This window comes from Dermacentor silvarum, chromosome 10, assembly GCF_013339745.2.
Source record: "Dermacentor silvarum isolate Dsil-2018 chromosome 10, BIME_Dsil_1.4, whole genome shotgun sequence".
NCBI lineage: Eukaryota > Metazoa > Arthropoda > Arachnida > Ixodida > Ixodidae > Dermacentor > Dermacentor silvarum.
The window spans coordinates 17,947,922-17,963,628 of NC_051163.1; the positions used below are offsets into that span (position 1 = coordinate 17,947,922).

The 15,707-nt window shown below is 47.3% G+C and overlaps 1 protein-coding gene across 2 annotated transcripts in view; it reads left to right on the forward strand.

The window, feature by feature from the left end:
* The window catches only part of LOC119465933 (uncharacterized), a 57,723-nt gene extending 42,272 nt beyond the window's left edge, over positions 1-15,451 (forward strand). For both annotated transcript variants that reach the window (XM_049656979.1, XM_049656980.1), the window contains one exon: positions 13,263-15,451. In XM_049656979.1, coding sequence (XP_049512936.1) covers positions 13,263-13,810 — 548 coding nt within the window. In that variant the 3' untranslated portion in view covers positions 13,811-15,451. The remainder of the gene's footprint in view (positions 1-13,262) is intronic.
* Positions 15,452-15,707: the final 256 nt, after the last annotated feature.

Consider the following 15,707-nt stretch of genomic DNA (forward strand, 5'->3'; position numbering starts at 1 on the left):
TAAGATGATGACTCAGCGAATTAAGAGGATGAGTGAGCGAAATAAAAGGGATGACTAAGCCAGTAGACAAGCGATTGAAGGGGATGATAAAGCGAATTAAGAGGATGACTAAGCGAATTAAGAGGATGAATAAACGAATTAAGAGGATTAGTAAGCGAATTAAGAGGGATGACTAAGCGAATTGAGGCGAATGTGTACGTCATGTATCCCTCTTTAACGCATCGACACTTGTGCTTTCAAGTCGTCTTAGGGATAACATAAAACACCCAGTGGATTTTTATTGTCTATCTACAATGGATTTTTATTGTCTATCTGCAAAGCAACATACTGGACTGTCAAAGTTAACTTTTTGAGGGAAACGCTGTTTTATGCATTGAATCACAAAGTTAACTGGAACGCCCATACCTTTCGTCGGACACCTCGAAAATTAATATTTCGAAACTGGTTCAGTCCCGAGAATTCATTCCAAGTAGATATGCCTTGCAAATTTAGCGGCTATAATTAATCAATTGAAATATGTGCCATAAAATAATTAATTAGAAATTAATTAGCGTAATTATGGTAATTATTCAATTAGGCGTTTTGATTTCTCGTGTAATTAATGACCGCCTCATCGAGTAGTTTAGATCAAGGATTATAATTGTGCTATCTGTCACACGCAATTAAAGAAAAAATTGGTGCAGCTAAAATGAAACACCCTGTATTTATTAGGGGTGGGGTGTGCGAATAGTTATTTTTGTGACCGAATCGAATACGAATCGAATAGTGATAAAAGCGAATTGAATCGAATATCGAATATCTTTCAACTAGTCTTAGAATAATAAACAGCCGTTATCACAATTAATATAATACGATGTTCACATCCCAGTATTCTTAAAGTTAGCAGGTTTCTGTCATTACATACAACGTTATGAAGCGTTGTTTATTAAAAGCACAAATGGAGCATTAGGAGAACAAATAGTGTCTTCTTATGTACAGGTCTCTTCAGAGAGTGCGAAATGTCGCTGTACAAAATGTCGCTGTACAGCTTGTAAAGTATGGCTACCTAAGTGACGTAGCCTGGCCCACTATGCAAGTTATCATGTTTTATGCCCGTACTGTGCCTGTGGGGGTGAAAAGTTACCGCAATTGCTGCAATTCTAGGTGTACTCGGGCGCAGTTGGCATTTTGAAATATTCGAAAAGCATTCGAAATATATTCGCATTTACGAATAGTGACTATTCGATTCGTCACTCGAAAGTTCCGAATATTCGCGCATGCGAATACGCACACGCGCACACGCACGCACACACGCACGCACGCGCACGCGCGCACACGCACACACACACTGCCTTGGTTCCGCCACCGACGTGGTTGACGGTGCGTCCACTTCGCTTTTTTTTTACATCTAAACGCACCCCGCATCTCTGAATAGCCTCTAACACTCCGCACTCGTGCCACGCGTGCGCCATCGATAACTGGAATTTACGACAACGGCGACGCCGGCGGCATGAATGCGTCTCGAGCGCCCGTATATAACTGCTATCGCAATAGGAAACCGCGCAAATGAGTTGTTTATTCGAACGAGGTGCACGCATGGCAACGTGTACTAATGCGGATGCATTACATGCCCCATGCATTACGCGAAAATCTGTCGGCGTGACCGAAGGCCGACGGCGCAAAGAGTAAAATCGTGTCAGAAAAGGCTAGGATTGGCGTCGAATATCTCAGGGAGGTTCGTGTAAACATAGTAAATTAACGGCTTTAAAAATGAAATTTGGTTCATTTTCGTCTGGGTGAGAATCGAACCCGGGCCTCCTGTACGCGAGACGAGCGCGCTTCCGCGGCGGTTGCACGGTTCTGGCCGCCTATAGCTGCGTGCGTCATTGCACACGTCACGTCGCAGCCATCTGGCTGACTAAATGTGTGGCCTAGTGCGTGCGTAATCGGGCATGCGATGGCGCAGCCTATGGGGAGGAGGTGGCGCCACGTCATGAGTGCATAAAAGGAGCACGTTCATGGCGTTCCGAGGTCTACAAACGGTATAATGCTTTCGCGTTGCCACACGTAACAAGTCTTAAGTGTCTCTGCCGAATTTTAACGCTAAAGCGTTAAGGGCCCCGTGTCGCAGAAAATCCGGCGTCGGCGTCCCGAGAGCGAGTATTTCCGTATATATTTAGGTATATGTACAGTAGACTCGCTTTAAGGCGAACTCGAAGGGACCATGAAAATTTGTTCGTGTTATCAGAAGTTCGTATTAACAGAAGTGCCCTCCGAAAATTATTGGCAACCATGACCAGGTGCATCCAAATATCTTACTTACTTCAAAACGGTAAATGAAGTAGACTTACAACAAGGAAAAAATGTCCTAAAAAGCATTTATTTAGCTGAACTTAATGGAATACTGTCTCCAAGTGGTACTGTTGTTTGGTTTCATCCAGTTCGTGATGAATTTTCGTCACTTCTGTGCAAATCGGCGAGCAGCCACATACGACGTCATCTCACCTAAAGACCTTAAAAATCCTTCTGTGCCTTCGTGCTGCCGGAAAAAGTTCACTAGGGAGTCCAAGCGGGCATCTACCGGCTCACAGGTCATCGGTGCAGGCTCCGAGCTAGTGTCCCCATCGTCGTCGGAATTATCCTCTAAAGGCACCTCAAGGTCCTCTTCAATGAGAGTGTACACCGCTTCCTCTCTGCACCTTGGCACATCTTCGTTGACTCTGACATAGGTGGTGCTCATGTCCACAAGAACGCCCGGGCGCGGCGCATCAAGGCCTCCTAACCTCCAGGATCGGTAGCGGTGGCGGTGACTCCGAATGTTCGTCTTAACCGAAGAGTACGTCTGACGCGGTTCGTCTTACGCGGATTTTGTCAAGAGAAGCTTGTATTGCCTCACAAATGTCGGCGGCGGCGGTGGTGGTGATGTCACGCTAAAGCCCGGCTGCTGCCAGAGTGGAGCAGGTGCGGGTAAAGTTGCACCGGATCACGTGACGCGTGCGACCAATCAGGGTCGTTTGGTGTGTCGCGGGGAGGGAAAGGGAAAGAAAGCGGGTTGGCGCGCGCTCTGCCGGACTTCCCTCGCCTCAGATCAGTTTCGGCGTTCGGATGGGAAAGCTTCGCGTGGTGCGTTCCGCTGAGGAGCAGGCTGCGTTTCAGCAACGGTGCTGCGAACTAGCCCGGGAAAGGGCTCGTCGTCGACTTGCCGATTCTAGCGTGAGGGCTTCCGATTGAAGCCCAAGCGAAACGTCAGCGAAGAGCCGCGGACCCCGAGTTGCGGGAGCGCGATGTTGAGGACAAACGTCAGCGAAGAGCCGCCGACACCGAGTTTAGGGCAAACGAAGCGGAACGCCCGCGACAGCGTCGTCTTGCCACAGGCTTCGCTTACACCCATTTTCTCGACAGGGGAAAGGCTGGTGACTTTTATTTTGTATTGAGTCTATGGAAAACCAAACAAACGCTCCCATGTTATTTGTTATACGCGAGAATTCGGCTTAACCGAGTTCATCTTAACGAGCGCTTACTGTATATGTCACGTCTTGCTATATGACATGCGGTATATGCGGGTCATATTGCTGCAACATTCTATCACTAAAGTTGCTCATAGCTTGTCTAACATTCTTGGCAAAGTTATTCCTCAGAATTTTGAGAATGATAGCCCACAAACAAATGTCACAAAACCAAAACACCGACAGCGCATGCCTTCTAGTCAAATCTTCTCAGACTGAAATATTAAAAGTGCGAAACAATAACAGAAACCCAGAAAATTTTCGGGCGTGGCTGTGCATTACCTCCGGGATCGGCCCACGCAAGATGCCGCGTTTTTACCATGATGATGATGATAAAAATGTATTTATTGTAGGATGGCTCGAAGGCCTATTGTGTGGAATAGGAAGGGGAGAGGGAAGGAGAAATTAGAGCCGTCCTAGAAGCTGCGTGTCCTTGGCGAAACCCAAGAGCGAGTCCAGAATGGCCCTGTCGGAATCCGCCAATCCAGTTGCCGGCCTAATCCACGTCCTCGTAGGACGACACTTGCACCGCCCTCAGGTGGTGGTCCCGCTGCTTAGCGTAGCACTGGCACTCCCAAAATAAAATGGGCTGCGGATGGTCGCATGGCCACGCCGCAGTCAGGGCACCTGTGCGGCTCCTGGGGTGCTTCTTCGTCCTCAGAGGCTGTCGAGGGGCCAAGTTCCTGCGACGGAAGGGGGTCAGGAGAAGGGAAAGGAGGACGTCTCTCCCTGCGTGGCCGGTACTGCCGCCACCGCTCCAGCACGTCCGGTGTGAGGGACGAAGCCGGAACGGAGCCTATATGCAGCAGCACCTGCCCCGACCTGGGAAGACCCACGGGAAGTGGGTTTGGGTCTGGCGGGACACTCGCACGGAGTTCCCTCTTGCGTCGGTTGGCTGCTACTCTCAGAGCTCTGTGAGTAGCAGCCAACCGACACAAAAGGGAACTCCGTGCTTTTACCATAAAGCTCGCCTACGTGCATAGCGTTCGCCGCCATTGTTTCCCGGTAAACATTACGGTTACGTAAGTTGCTTCTTCTTCTTTCTGGGGTTTTACGTGCCAAAGCCAGTTCTGATTATGAGGCACGCCGTAGTGGAGGGCTCCGGATTAATTTTGACCACCTGGGGTTCTTTAACGTGCACTACAACGCAAGCACACGGGCGTTTTTGCATTTCGCCTCCATCGAAATGCGGCCATTGCAGTTGCCGAGAAGCGTGAGAAGTAGTTGGGCATCTATGAATGCTATCGCGCTCCACTTTCTTGGGATAATCAGCGGCAATCACGTTTCAATGCAAGAACCCATTGGGAATTTCGATACAGTGCCCATATAGGTCATGTACAGAGGGCTGACCATGCTGTAACAAAGCGTTTCTTGCTGCGCTCATTATTCAAGCGGCTTTTGGCGATTGTTCAAGAAATGTGGCATTTAAACGCAAAATCATTGCCGCACTGACTAAGCAATTCCTCATCTGCGCATGCTTTTTATGCAAGCCTTTCCCAATGCCAAACACCGAAAGATATAAACGCCGATTTTACACACTGAGATATGCTGGTATACGGTCAGCGGCTGTGTTAACGAGACCGCGCTGGTCACAAGACTTATGAGAAGAAATTCCCCGCATCAGTATGCCACGACGTCATGGATTTTGACGGCTTGTGCTAGGGCCTAGTTAACTTTTATCGGTAAACATGCATGGATTACACTGTACTTTAAAGACGCCAAACGCTGAACTTGGCAAGTTTCAAAAACTTTAGTTAGCCGCAAGTTTCCAAATGAGGAAACACACACACATAAACAAACGCACAAACACCTACAAACAAACACACACATTTTGAAATCGGTGACATCACGCTTACTCACAGGCCATGGGGTTTCCGGCGTGATGTTCGAGACTTTGACCTGCGTTTTCTCTTCTAATGTTAGTCCTCTCAAGCCGAAATTAAGCAAAATAGGGGTTTCAACTAATATTTCAGCAGCCTAAACTGATTTGGCTTTTCTCTTTAGTGTCCCTTTAAGCGGATGAATATTGCTACGACTATATGAACCGCGACAAGCTTTTGTCGGCGCTAGCCTTGCAGAACGCTGTATCGTTCTATCACCGGCCTTTTTTTGGGCAAGGGAGTGTACGCTCAGCCCCTCCGGGTCACGTACAGGGTGCGCGCCGCGAACAATTCGACATCGTCTATACGCGGAAAGCGAAATAATGTGTAGAGCTGGCTGGGAAGTAGCAAAAAGGAAACGAATCCAGCAGCTCACGCAAGAAGAAATATATAAAAGTTATCGCATATATGTTAAAGCAATAACAACTTGGACATGACCAACAAAATGTCGCCACTTCCCCGGGGGTCCGGGGTACAGGCCATATGTGTCCAGCTGGACGATCGGTAACGCTGCAGTGTCGGTTGCCGGCTTCAGCAGGGCGAAAAAAAAAAGACGGACTCTGAATAGCAACTGCGATACGACCGTTTGTTTGGACGATGTTTGAAAGACGTCGACGACGATGTATGAAAGCGTGTAGCCGTGACTCCTCCCTTTCCTTCCTCTCACTGTTAAAAGCGTGTTTGTGGGTCTTCTGGTAGGATCTCACTGAAAGCCATTTCTTCGTGGTCGAACAATACGGGATCGTGTCCTTGGTGACCATTCCGAGAGCAAGAACCAACCTCATAGGAGCTTCGCACAGTCGCGTGTTTCAGACTGTGCTTTGAACTATCGACATGGCGCCGCGTGATGTCCTCTCTTTCTCTTTTAGCTCTCGTTGTCCTCGAGTGCTTTCTTAACAGTCTTTGGGATCTATTGTTCTTACTTAAGTGCTCGTTTGCATGGCTATTGGCGTGCGTTTTCAGCTTATCATTTGTGCACACCCGCACATTATCTATGCCCGTTACTACATCCACTTGTAAGAAAGTCGTCTTTTTTTCCCCCCTTGCTTTCTCAGGCACTAATGGCACAATGTACCGAAATGAACATCTTAGTGTGGTATTTTCTCCGTTCAATGTTTGTTATCCCCCCGCCCCGTCAAGAATACAATTGTTGCGCTGTTCTAAGATTGCATCCGGCATTCCAAATCCTTCGATAATTTTCTAGTCCATGGACGACAGCCACACAGCGATGCGCATTGCATTGATACACATAAGGAAATATGCACACTACACACGCATATTCATAGGCACGCACGCCCTATAGTCATGTACAAACAAAACACATACCGATACACAAGCACACGCACCCGCAATTATACACCCGCATGGACGGGAACACACATACACACAAACACAGCAACGAACGCACACAAACACACGAATAAACATGTAATCACACACAAACGCGAACACCCCCAAACGCACACACAAACATACACACCCTCAAACACTGAAGTGCGCTCAAGCGCACGATAACACGCATGCGAGCGCAAACATAAGAACATGCACGCCCACACAAACGCATTGTCACGTGAACGAAAGTGGTCGTCAAGTAGCCGCCACCAAATACACAAGGTCGCCCAGGCTGGCTAATTTGGAAGCACGGCCATCGTCACCACAGCAGACAGAATCGATGGCTAATTAAAGGCGCGCACGCTTGCGGGAACGCGAAAAGACTGCCCAAGCGAGCCGACAGGACAACGCGCTTTGCAAAACGAGAAACGGCACAACAGTAACAAGAGGTGACGAACAAACTCAATGTGCGCTTCCGGCCTTATGTCGAATCTACGTTGGCACGGCGGTGACGCAGATATCGACGTGTTTTCAACGGCGACACATAAGGGGCCCTGCGGGATTGTGTCCGCAGGCTGTCAATATTTTGACGCCCGCAAAGTGACACGCGCCAAATGAATTGTTGCCATGGAGACAGTAAAGGTATAAGTGCGTACTCCCTTCAGACGCTAAACTTGTGCTTGCGAGGAAGTGCTTGGATTCCGAGATCGCATCGGCGCAGCGTCGTTGCGATCTCGGAGGCCACTGCAAGCTTTAGCTAGAGACTGATTCTTCCGCCATGACCATGAGTGGCACTGGCTAACACTCCGCAAGTACAAGTGGTATGGGAAGGTAGAAAAGGAAATGAAATGGTGGGAATTCACCAAGGATTGAAGCGAGGATGCCCTCTGTCACCATTGTTGTTCACGCTTTACGTCAAGGGTATAGAAAGGCGACTGGAAAACAGCGAATTAGGTTTTGATTTATCCTACATGCGTGATGGACAAATGGTGCAACAGAAGGTCCCCGAACTGATTTACGCAGACGACATTGTGCTACTAGCGGACAATAAAAAAGATTTACAGATACTTGCGAATATCTGTGGGAATGCAGCGACAAATCTAGGTCTTAAGTTTAGCACAGAGAAATCAGGAATTATGATCTTTAATGAACACACGAGTAACTTCGTGGTGTCAATTCAACAGCAAGTAATACCCATAGTGAAGCAATATAAGTACCTCGGCGTACACATAAACGAAGGAAAGAATTACTCAAACAACCACCAAGATAATCTGAAAATAAAGGGGAAGCGGAATAATGAAACACAGAGCACTATGGGGCCACAATAAGTATGAGGTGGTGCGTGGAATCTGGAAAGGAGTAATGGTGCCAGCGCTAACATTCGCAAATGACATTATATGCTTAAAATCGGATATATTGGCGGGTTTGGAAGTTAACCAAAGATCAGTAGGCCGGTTGGCTTTGGGAGCCCACGGTAACACCACAAATGAGGCAGTGCAGGGTGACGTGGGTTGGGCCTCTTTTGAAGTCAGAGAAGCACAGAGCAAAATTAGTTTTGAAGAAAGGCTCAGGAACATGGATGAAAATAAATGGGCGGCTAAAGTGCACAAGTATTTCTATATGGAAAGCGTGGACACAGAATGGAAGTTGACAACCAAATACAGGATAATCGACACTGTAAATAGACAACCAGGCGTCATCAGAAAGAAAGTGAGAGAAATAGAGACCGTGAATTGGATGCAAAGAATGGAAACAAAAATGACAATGGAGATTTACAAGAATGAGAAGAAAGAAATTAGAAGGGAAAATCTGTACGATAACACAAAGGGCAGTGCCTTGCTATTTGAGGCTCGAGCCGGTTGCCTAAGGACGAAAACATATCGGAACAAATATTCGGAACTAGATGAGACATTTGTATGCTGCAGTAAAGATCCAGAAACCACTCAGCACATCCTGATGGAATGCGACGGGATCCACCCAGCGAGAACCGTAGGTAACGTGCAACTCCCAGAAGCGCTTGGGTTTAAAGTGGAAGGAAACATAAACAGATCAGCCGTAGAGATCAGCAAGAGACGATTAGAATACTGGTGGAAAAAAAGCAGGGAAAAGATGGATACGACCTGATCTCTTAAAATCATAGGCAGCGGTACAAGATAAATTTTTGAAAAAGAAAAATAATAATGAGAGGTATACAAAAATGCTAGATAAAGAACATGTATAGTATACCTGATTAAATCAAGCAGGCTAGGTGACTATTTGTCGCCTCCCCGTTTCAAAGGGGATGCCAATAAATCATTATCATCATCATAATCTGCAGGCGTAGGTAGCGGTACAAGGTGGATATATAAGTTTTTAGGAAGAACAGAAAGGATGAAGGTGATGTATACAAAATTGCTAGAACGAAAAACATGTATAGCATACCTGATTAAATCAAGTGGGCTAGGTGACTATTTGTCACCAGCCCATTTCAAACTGGATGCCACTAAATAATAATAATCATCGTGACTAGTTTTACTACACTTGCATAGAGAGAGAGAAAAAAAGTTGAAGGAAAGACAGGTGTATTTATGCACTTGCATAAATACTCAAGAAAGTGGACGGGGCTAACGCAGTTGTTTCTGTGGCTAGTCACCAACAATAGCCGAGCTCCTAGGTTCCTCCTGCTCTTCTTGCTGAATGAAAAGTGTTCTGCTTGGGTAACCGAGCAAACACTTTGAGTATTATTTGCTGCTCTTAAGAGAAATTAAGTTATAGCGACAGCTGGTAGCAAATTGCCGAGTTCGGGCCTTTGTTATTTTACAGAAAGTAAGGAAGAAGGCAAATTAAAAAAAAAATCACGCGTTATGTTTACAACTGTGTGATTCCTAACCGAAAACAGAGATCGCAACTCCGTAAAAGCGCACCGATTTAGGCTTCTAAAGCAGACATATGTAACCTGGACTTTATAGTTTGCGTGAGCATGTTATTTTGCTTACGTGAGCTTTCCAAACATCCTAATCCCCGACTATTGGCATGTTCCAGAGGGAAAGTATATTAGGCTGACTCTCTCAGCTTTGCTTACCTTAAGCTCACATTTTTTTTTTTTTTTTGTGAAGGCCTAGAGAAGTTCGTGAGGCACAAGGGCATAACTTTGCACTGACGCGGACAAAAGCTTGCCAATAGTTTGGAGAGACTAGAAAAAAAAAAGCCCACCTCTTTTACTGCGAAAGCAACTGAAAGCTCCAATCTTAAGTGGTTCTTGGCGTCCATCCTTTACGTGACGTCGACGACTCGTTATCGTGTCGTTGTTATTGCATCGTCGTTGGGCCAACTACCGACCGTTGGCTTCGCGCACGCTACAGAGCGATAAAGAACAAAATCATTCGAACACGCGTCCTTGGGGCCATAGAGCTTCCTACTAAAATTACCAAGGAGTACTCCGCCAGTGTCTATGCGAGCTTCAAGCACGGTGCTTCAGTCAGGATGGGAGAGATACTTAATACATACATTTTGTCTGAACTTCGTTCGTCTGACTTCAAACGCCTTAGCGTCTTTCCAAATTTTGATCGCTTCGAACAAAATATTGCATTTACAAACGCGACAATTCACAAGCGATCATGCACGTGCGCAGAATCGTTTTGCCTTCTGCGTTTAGAAAAGTAGGAATGCTTCAAAATTTGCGACAATAGAGGCAGATAACATCGTAGTAACAACTGCCACAAGAACGCCTTCAGTCACGAGGACGAAGATCAGACAAATCCGTGAGCTGTACTCAATAATCACGGCGCAGTTATGTGCTTGCATGGGTGCGCGATTTTGCGACAGACGCAGACTCTGAGAGTGGTGTCGTCTGCGCATGCGTTTCGGCGGAATATACGAGGACGACGTTGTGCGCATCACGAGGATAAAGTTGTTCCCGAGAAGATGGTGGAGGTGCATCCGATGCGGGAGGCTGCCTATGTCATGGTAAATGAATTCACTAATGAATGAAAATCACTAAACTCTGCTGATATTTCCATTTCTGTGCCGGACTTATCGCGACTTATCGGGCTTTGGCGCATCGGTAGTCTGTTCGAGTAAACTGGACCGATCCTGGAGGCAATGTAAGCAGTAAACGGGTTCGATCCACGAGGCTGTGTAATTAAGGTGGTGAATTGGTGGGCAAATCTTGACACCAGTGCGCGGCATGTGCCCTGGCAACTTTGGAGTTCGTAAAGCGCAAAGATCCCTGAGACAATGTAATCAAAGGGATCGATGGGCCGATCCTCAAATGCTACCTCATTGCAATCGCTCAGCTGTAGCACGTGAACCTAACTTTCTTGCCTCTTTCTCCAGGCTTGGCGTGAGTATGGGGAAACCACGAAGTACACCTGTGACGTCAGCATGGATGAATTCGGCAAGGACGTGCATGGGTTGTGGCGCTCGTTCACACGTCACAGATGATGTTCTTATAGTTCAATACAAACAAAAAGGGCATTCACCAGCGCCCCGATTGGAAGGTGCAGTTGATCATGTCCTTGTAGATGCGTTGAACGCCGAGCGTTAAGCCTATACATCAATTCATGCATTTCTGCCTGCACTGCGAGACCAACAGCGTCTCAATAATAACAGTGCGACGAAAGCCGTTGAGAAGCTTCGCACGCACTGAATGTCACAATGCGTATAGGATCCGCGTAATTATTATTTTATATACCGTAATCGTTATTTTTCGTTACGCCATCAACGAATACATCGGCCGCCGAAACAGCCTAAGAATGTCCACCGCTGCCAAAAAGCGAGCGTTGACCGAAAATTTCATGCCGGCCAAGAACTTCTTTGATCGAATAAGCCGGGGGAACCACAAGGTATACGTATACTTAAACACAGAAGAGAATGTATGGAACAGTACCCATCACATTTGTTTGCTACAACAAAGACGTTATTGGTTGCTGCCCCATGACTGCTACGCTCCTGAAATAATACCCTTCTTGCCTCGAGCTCGACGCGTCGGTCGCACGAATCGATTCGAGAGCGATCCTGCGGGTCGACTCCGCTTAAGCGCTCACGCTATGCTGGCCACTGCTGCTGCTGCTGCAGCGCGTGGATATCGCGTGTCCCTGACGATATACATATAAGCGAGCATAAACGGTTCAATAAAGCGCCGCTCGGGCCCGGCGTTCCACGAAAGCGAAAGAACAGAACGAAGGAACTGACAAATGAAACCCCGAACGGGTGAAAAGTAGGCACGCGAGACCGCCTAGTAGTGCTAAAGGGGATATATCCATGCGTTCTGGCAATGCTGCTATGGGAGTATCGTATACAGCTTTGTATTGAATGCGATTGTGGGAAAGTGGGAAGGCAAGTTCGGGGAAGGGTGAAAGAAGGTGCGGGTGGGTGGAGAATTTGCATACGGGGTTTCATTTCCGCGTGTTTCAGGCCTTGCGGCCGGGGGTCGACGACCTTTCTGCGACAGTGAGTATAGACACAGTGCGACGCCTTTTGGTGGCGCGAAAGCGTACACACGCACGCAGCGGGGCCAGATCAGATCGACTCGAAACAGGGTTTCCTTGCCCAACGCGGAATGTTTTCCCTATTCTTTTTTTTTTTTTTTGTGGAGAAGCTTCGTCGATCTCCGTACCAAACGCGGTTCGAAGATCGATAAACTACAGCAGACATTTCGACGCTCTAAGTTCGACAAACTGGTCTGTCTGCGAAGGCCGTTAGACGTCTGAAATATTTGTTCAAGTGTAACTTGACCGGTTCAACTGAACTATTCCTGAAAAGGATATTGCCTCTTCTTTAGCGGGTTCTGGAGCTGACGCCGACAGGTGACAGCTCATGGCGCCTTCTTGAGACGCATGCCTGTCGCCTTTGCGTTATTGTTAAGAGAGTGTGGTGTCGCTTCTGGAACGCATAGTAAAACAGAAAAAAATGATAACTTTCCCAACCTGCATTTCCCGGCTGCCAATGTGTACCGACACTTTGATAACGAATGTATGCGTCAGTTAATAGCACCAGAGGGAGCTGGTCAACCGAGCTGCCACACTTCCTAAACTTTGAATCTTTAACCAAAGGTTTAGTCATTTCTTTTTTAAGCACTGGGCACCTCAGATGCGTGGAAGTCGTTGATCTTATTTCGAGAATGACCTGTATTGGACACCAAGCAACCCAAAGGGATCTCAGGAAGATGGAGGCTTGAGGTGATCAACCTTCGACAGCCTAGGGAAGCCTCAGCCACGGAGCCAAAGTTTTGACGACGGGGCCGGTCTCCGTCGGGGCGAACACAAGTCCCGTTGTTCGAGCGTTGCCTAAGCAAATGCTTCTCTCTTGTGCCCAACGTTTACCACTGTACAAAACGCGTCATAATCCATCAAAACACCGTCCGGAAAGGAGTGGACCTAGCGAAGTGTATTCTTTGGTAACTTTCCTGCAAGACATTTTACTGCACATTCACGGTCCTTTCCGCGCAGCGCTTCCCTCATGCCTTTCCTAGCCATTTGGTAGGCGTCAATGAAGTTTTTTTTTTTTTTTTGACACATTGTTTAGCACTTGCTAAGGATACCACCGCAGTAACGTTTCGCCCGTCTCTTGTTTCTTTCGCACACAGACCCTCCTGGGACCGAAACATTCCTGCCCCCACCGGACACGCCCCAGGAAGTGGAATTCCTGACGCCTCCAGACCCTCCCAAAGACGACAAGGACGACAGAGAAGCCGTGGCCGATCGCACCGGCGAGACGCCATTGGACAACGGAAATCACGTGACCGATGACGACGGCGACAATGCTGCCGACGACAACGGCAACCGGCTGCCGCCGAACGGCCTCACGACGGACGAACCAATGCCGGACGCAGGGGACGGTGTCGTCACAGAGGATGCCGGCGTGGTCGTGGCAGACGACAACGCCAATGACGTCACGCCGATAACTGACGTCCCCACTGACGGCGGAGGTGACGTGGTTCGCGACGCGGGGGACAGGACGAGCCCGGATGTAATTTCGGACGCCCCAAGAGGAGAGAACGACGCACCACGAGACCTCATTGAAGACAACGACATTGCGCCCAACGACATCTTCGTTGACGACGGCCTCGACTTGGACAGCAAGAAAGCAGACAGGAAGAACAGCGGGCACGAGTTGATCGTGCAAGATGCGTAGCGAGTACTGAAAACAGGGTGATGCTATTGGAGGATCTAGCTTCCTGTACACGCGCTATATCGTTGCGGTATTAGACAGTTTTGGCACGGCGCGTACGGGCTATCTCTACAGTATTACCGTAGTACTGGATAGTAAGGGTGGTAGAGACATGAAGTGGTACTGCGTTCATCAACTAGAACGTCAGAGAAACATTGTTGTGATCCTGGGTTGCGCCATTCTTCTGTGCAGAAGAAAAGCTGAAATATGTTCGTAATGGCTATGTTACGGCTTACAGTACGCCAATAGACAAATTGATGGCCCTTACTGCAATAAGCTCCGCGTGCTTTGGTTGCACACACCAGGACAAGAGGCCACCGTTATAGTACTGCGCTTTCAGCTTACGTGTGAGGAACCACGAGCGCCGCAAACGTGAACTTCGACGACGATACTTATACGCTGGGCTAAAACTTTGACCTCAGTACTCACATGCAGCTGTGAATAGCAGCGCTATGACAGCAGGATCTTGTGACGTTGTGTTAAAAAAAACAAAGTCTGCGGACGTTTTGTTGCAATGCAAAACTGTGCTCTTGTCTCTTGGCGCCAAGGTCATCTTCAACCTTCCGTATTGCTGTGTTTTCACCTTTTTTTACCCCGAAACAGACCAAAAACAACGCTATCATGCAAGAATGTTTCTAACTCATTTTGATTGAACAGATTGCCACAAGAGGTCGCCACCGGCGCTGATGCCTTCATCTACGTCTCCTGTAGCACGGTAATAATGTGTAGCAATAGCGCGTGTGCGAGTGGTTAGAACTCTTTGTACGGAGAGAAACCTTATATCGAAGTGTTTTGTACGACTGTTCTTGACTACCGAGCAGCAGAAGGAGCTTCGCTAAAGTGTTGATGCATTTTGAGCATTTTTCTTACATAATTGCTTTGATCGCACTCCAAGTAAAGCTTCAAAAAGACACATGTTGCGGTGCATCGTAAGATTATGTAGCAGCACGGCAGAAATTTATGTATATACACATAGGGGCTACGTTGAGGCCATCTTGACTCTCAATTAGATAATGCAAACGTTCGCAGAGTCGTGTGCGCTTGCTCAGACTTGCGCTTGCTCAGCGCGGATACAAATGTCTGCCCTGAATTCATTGATGTAGCGATGCCGTGAGTTGATTAAACATTGTTCGTTGCTATGTTTATATTAGCTCAGAATGAAAGGGACCATCAATAAGTAACAATATTTCACCTGCTTCAACGAGTGACTTAAAAAAAAAGAAATCATCGCCTGTACACACCGTATGCCTTCTAAAAAACGCAAACAAAGTTGTTCAGCCTCTATAAGCGACAGAGTCATTCGGTGCTTGAAACTGACATATATAGACTGCAAATCAAACTCCGTGCTCCTGAAAAGCTCGAGTGTACCTTATGCCGGTGGACCTGATCTCACCCATACCGTATAATGTATTTCCTTGCGTCCAGCAACACGGGTAACGCAGTATTGTACATAAATGAGAAATGGTGCTGAGGTTAAAAGAGGGTTGCCGGACAATCAGACCATGGATCTGTCGTTGTGTTGGAAAGACTCAGGTTGTGTGTGTGGAGTCCCTAATGCGAGGGAAGCATTGCTGATAAATTCAAAATAAAGCGAAAAAAAAATCAACACCAGAATGTGATGGAGTGACTGATTGCTTCGAAATGTGTATTTGCTACAACTTTTGTCGTGCGGTTTGTTGCTGAATGTTTATTTTTCTTTTGAAGTAAATACAAATACACCGCACTCGTGCCCTCGAGATGGAAGCAGTCGATGTAAAACCACAGTAATCACGATATTTAGTTATGTAGCACAAGTCGCACCTCTTTGTGCCTCGCAAAGCAGCGACGTCTTGAGTTGAACGATAATCCGTTACCGGAAGGT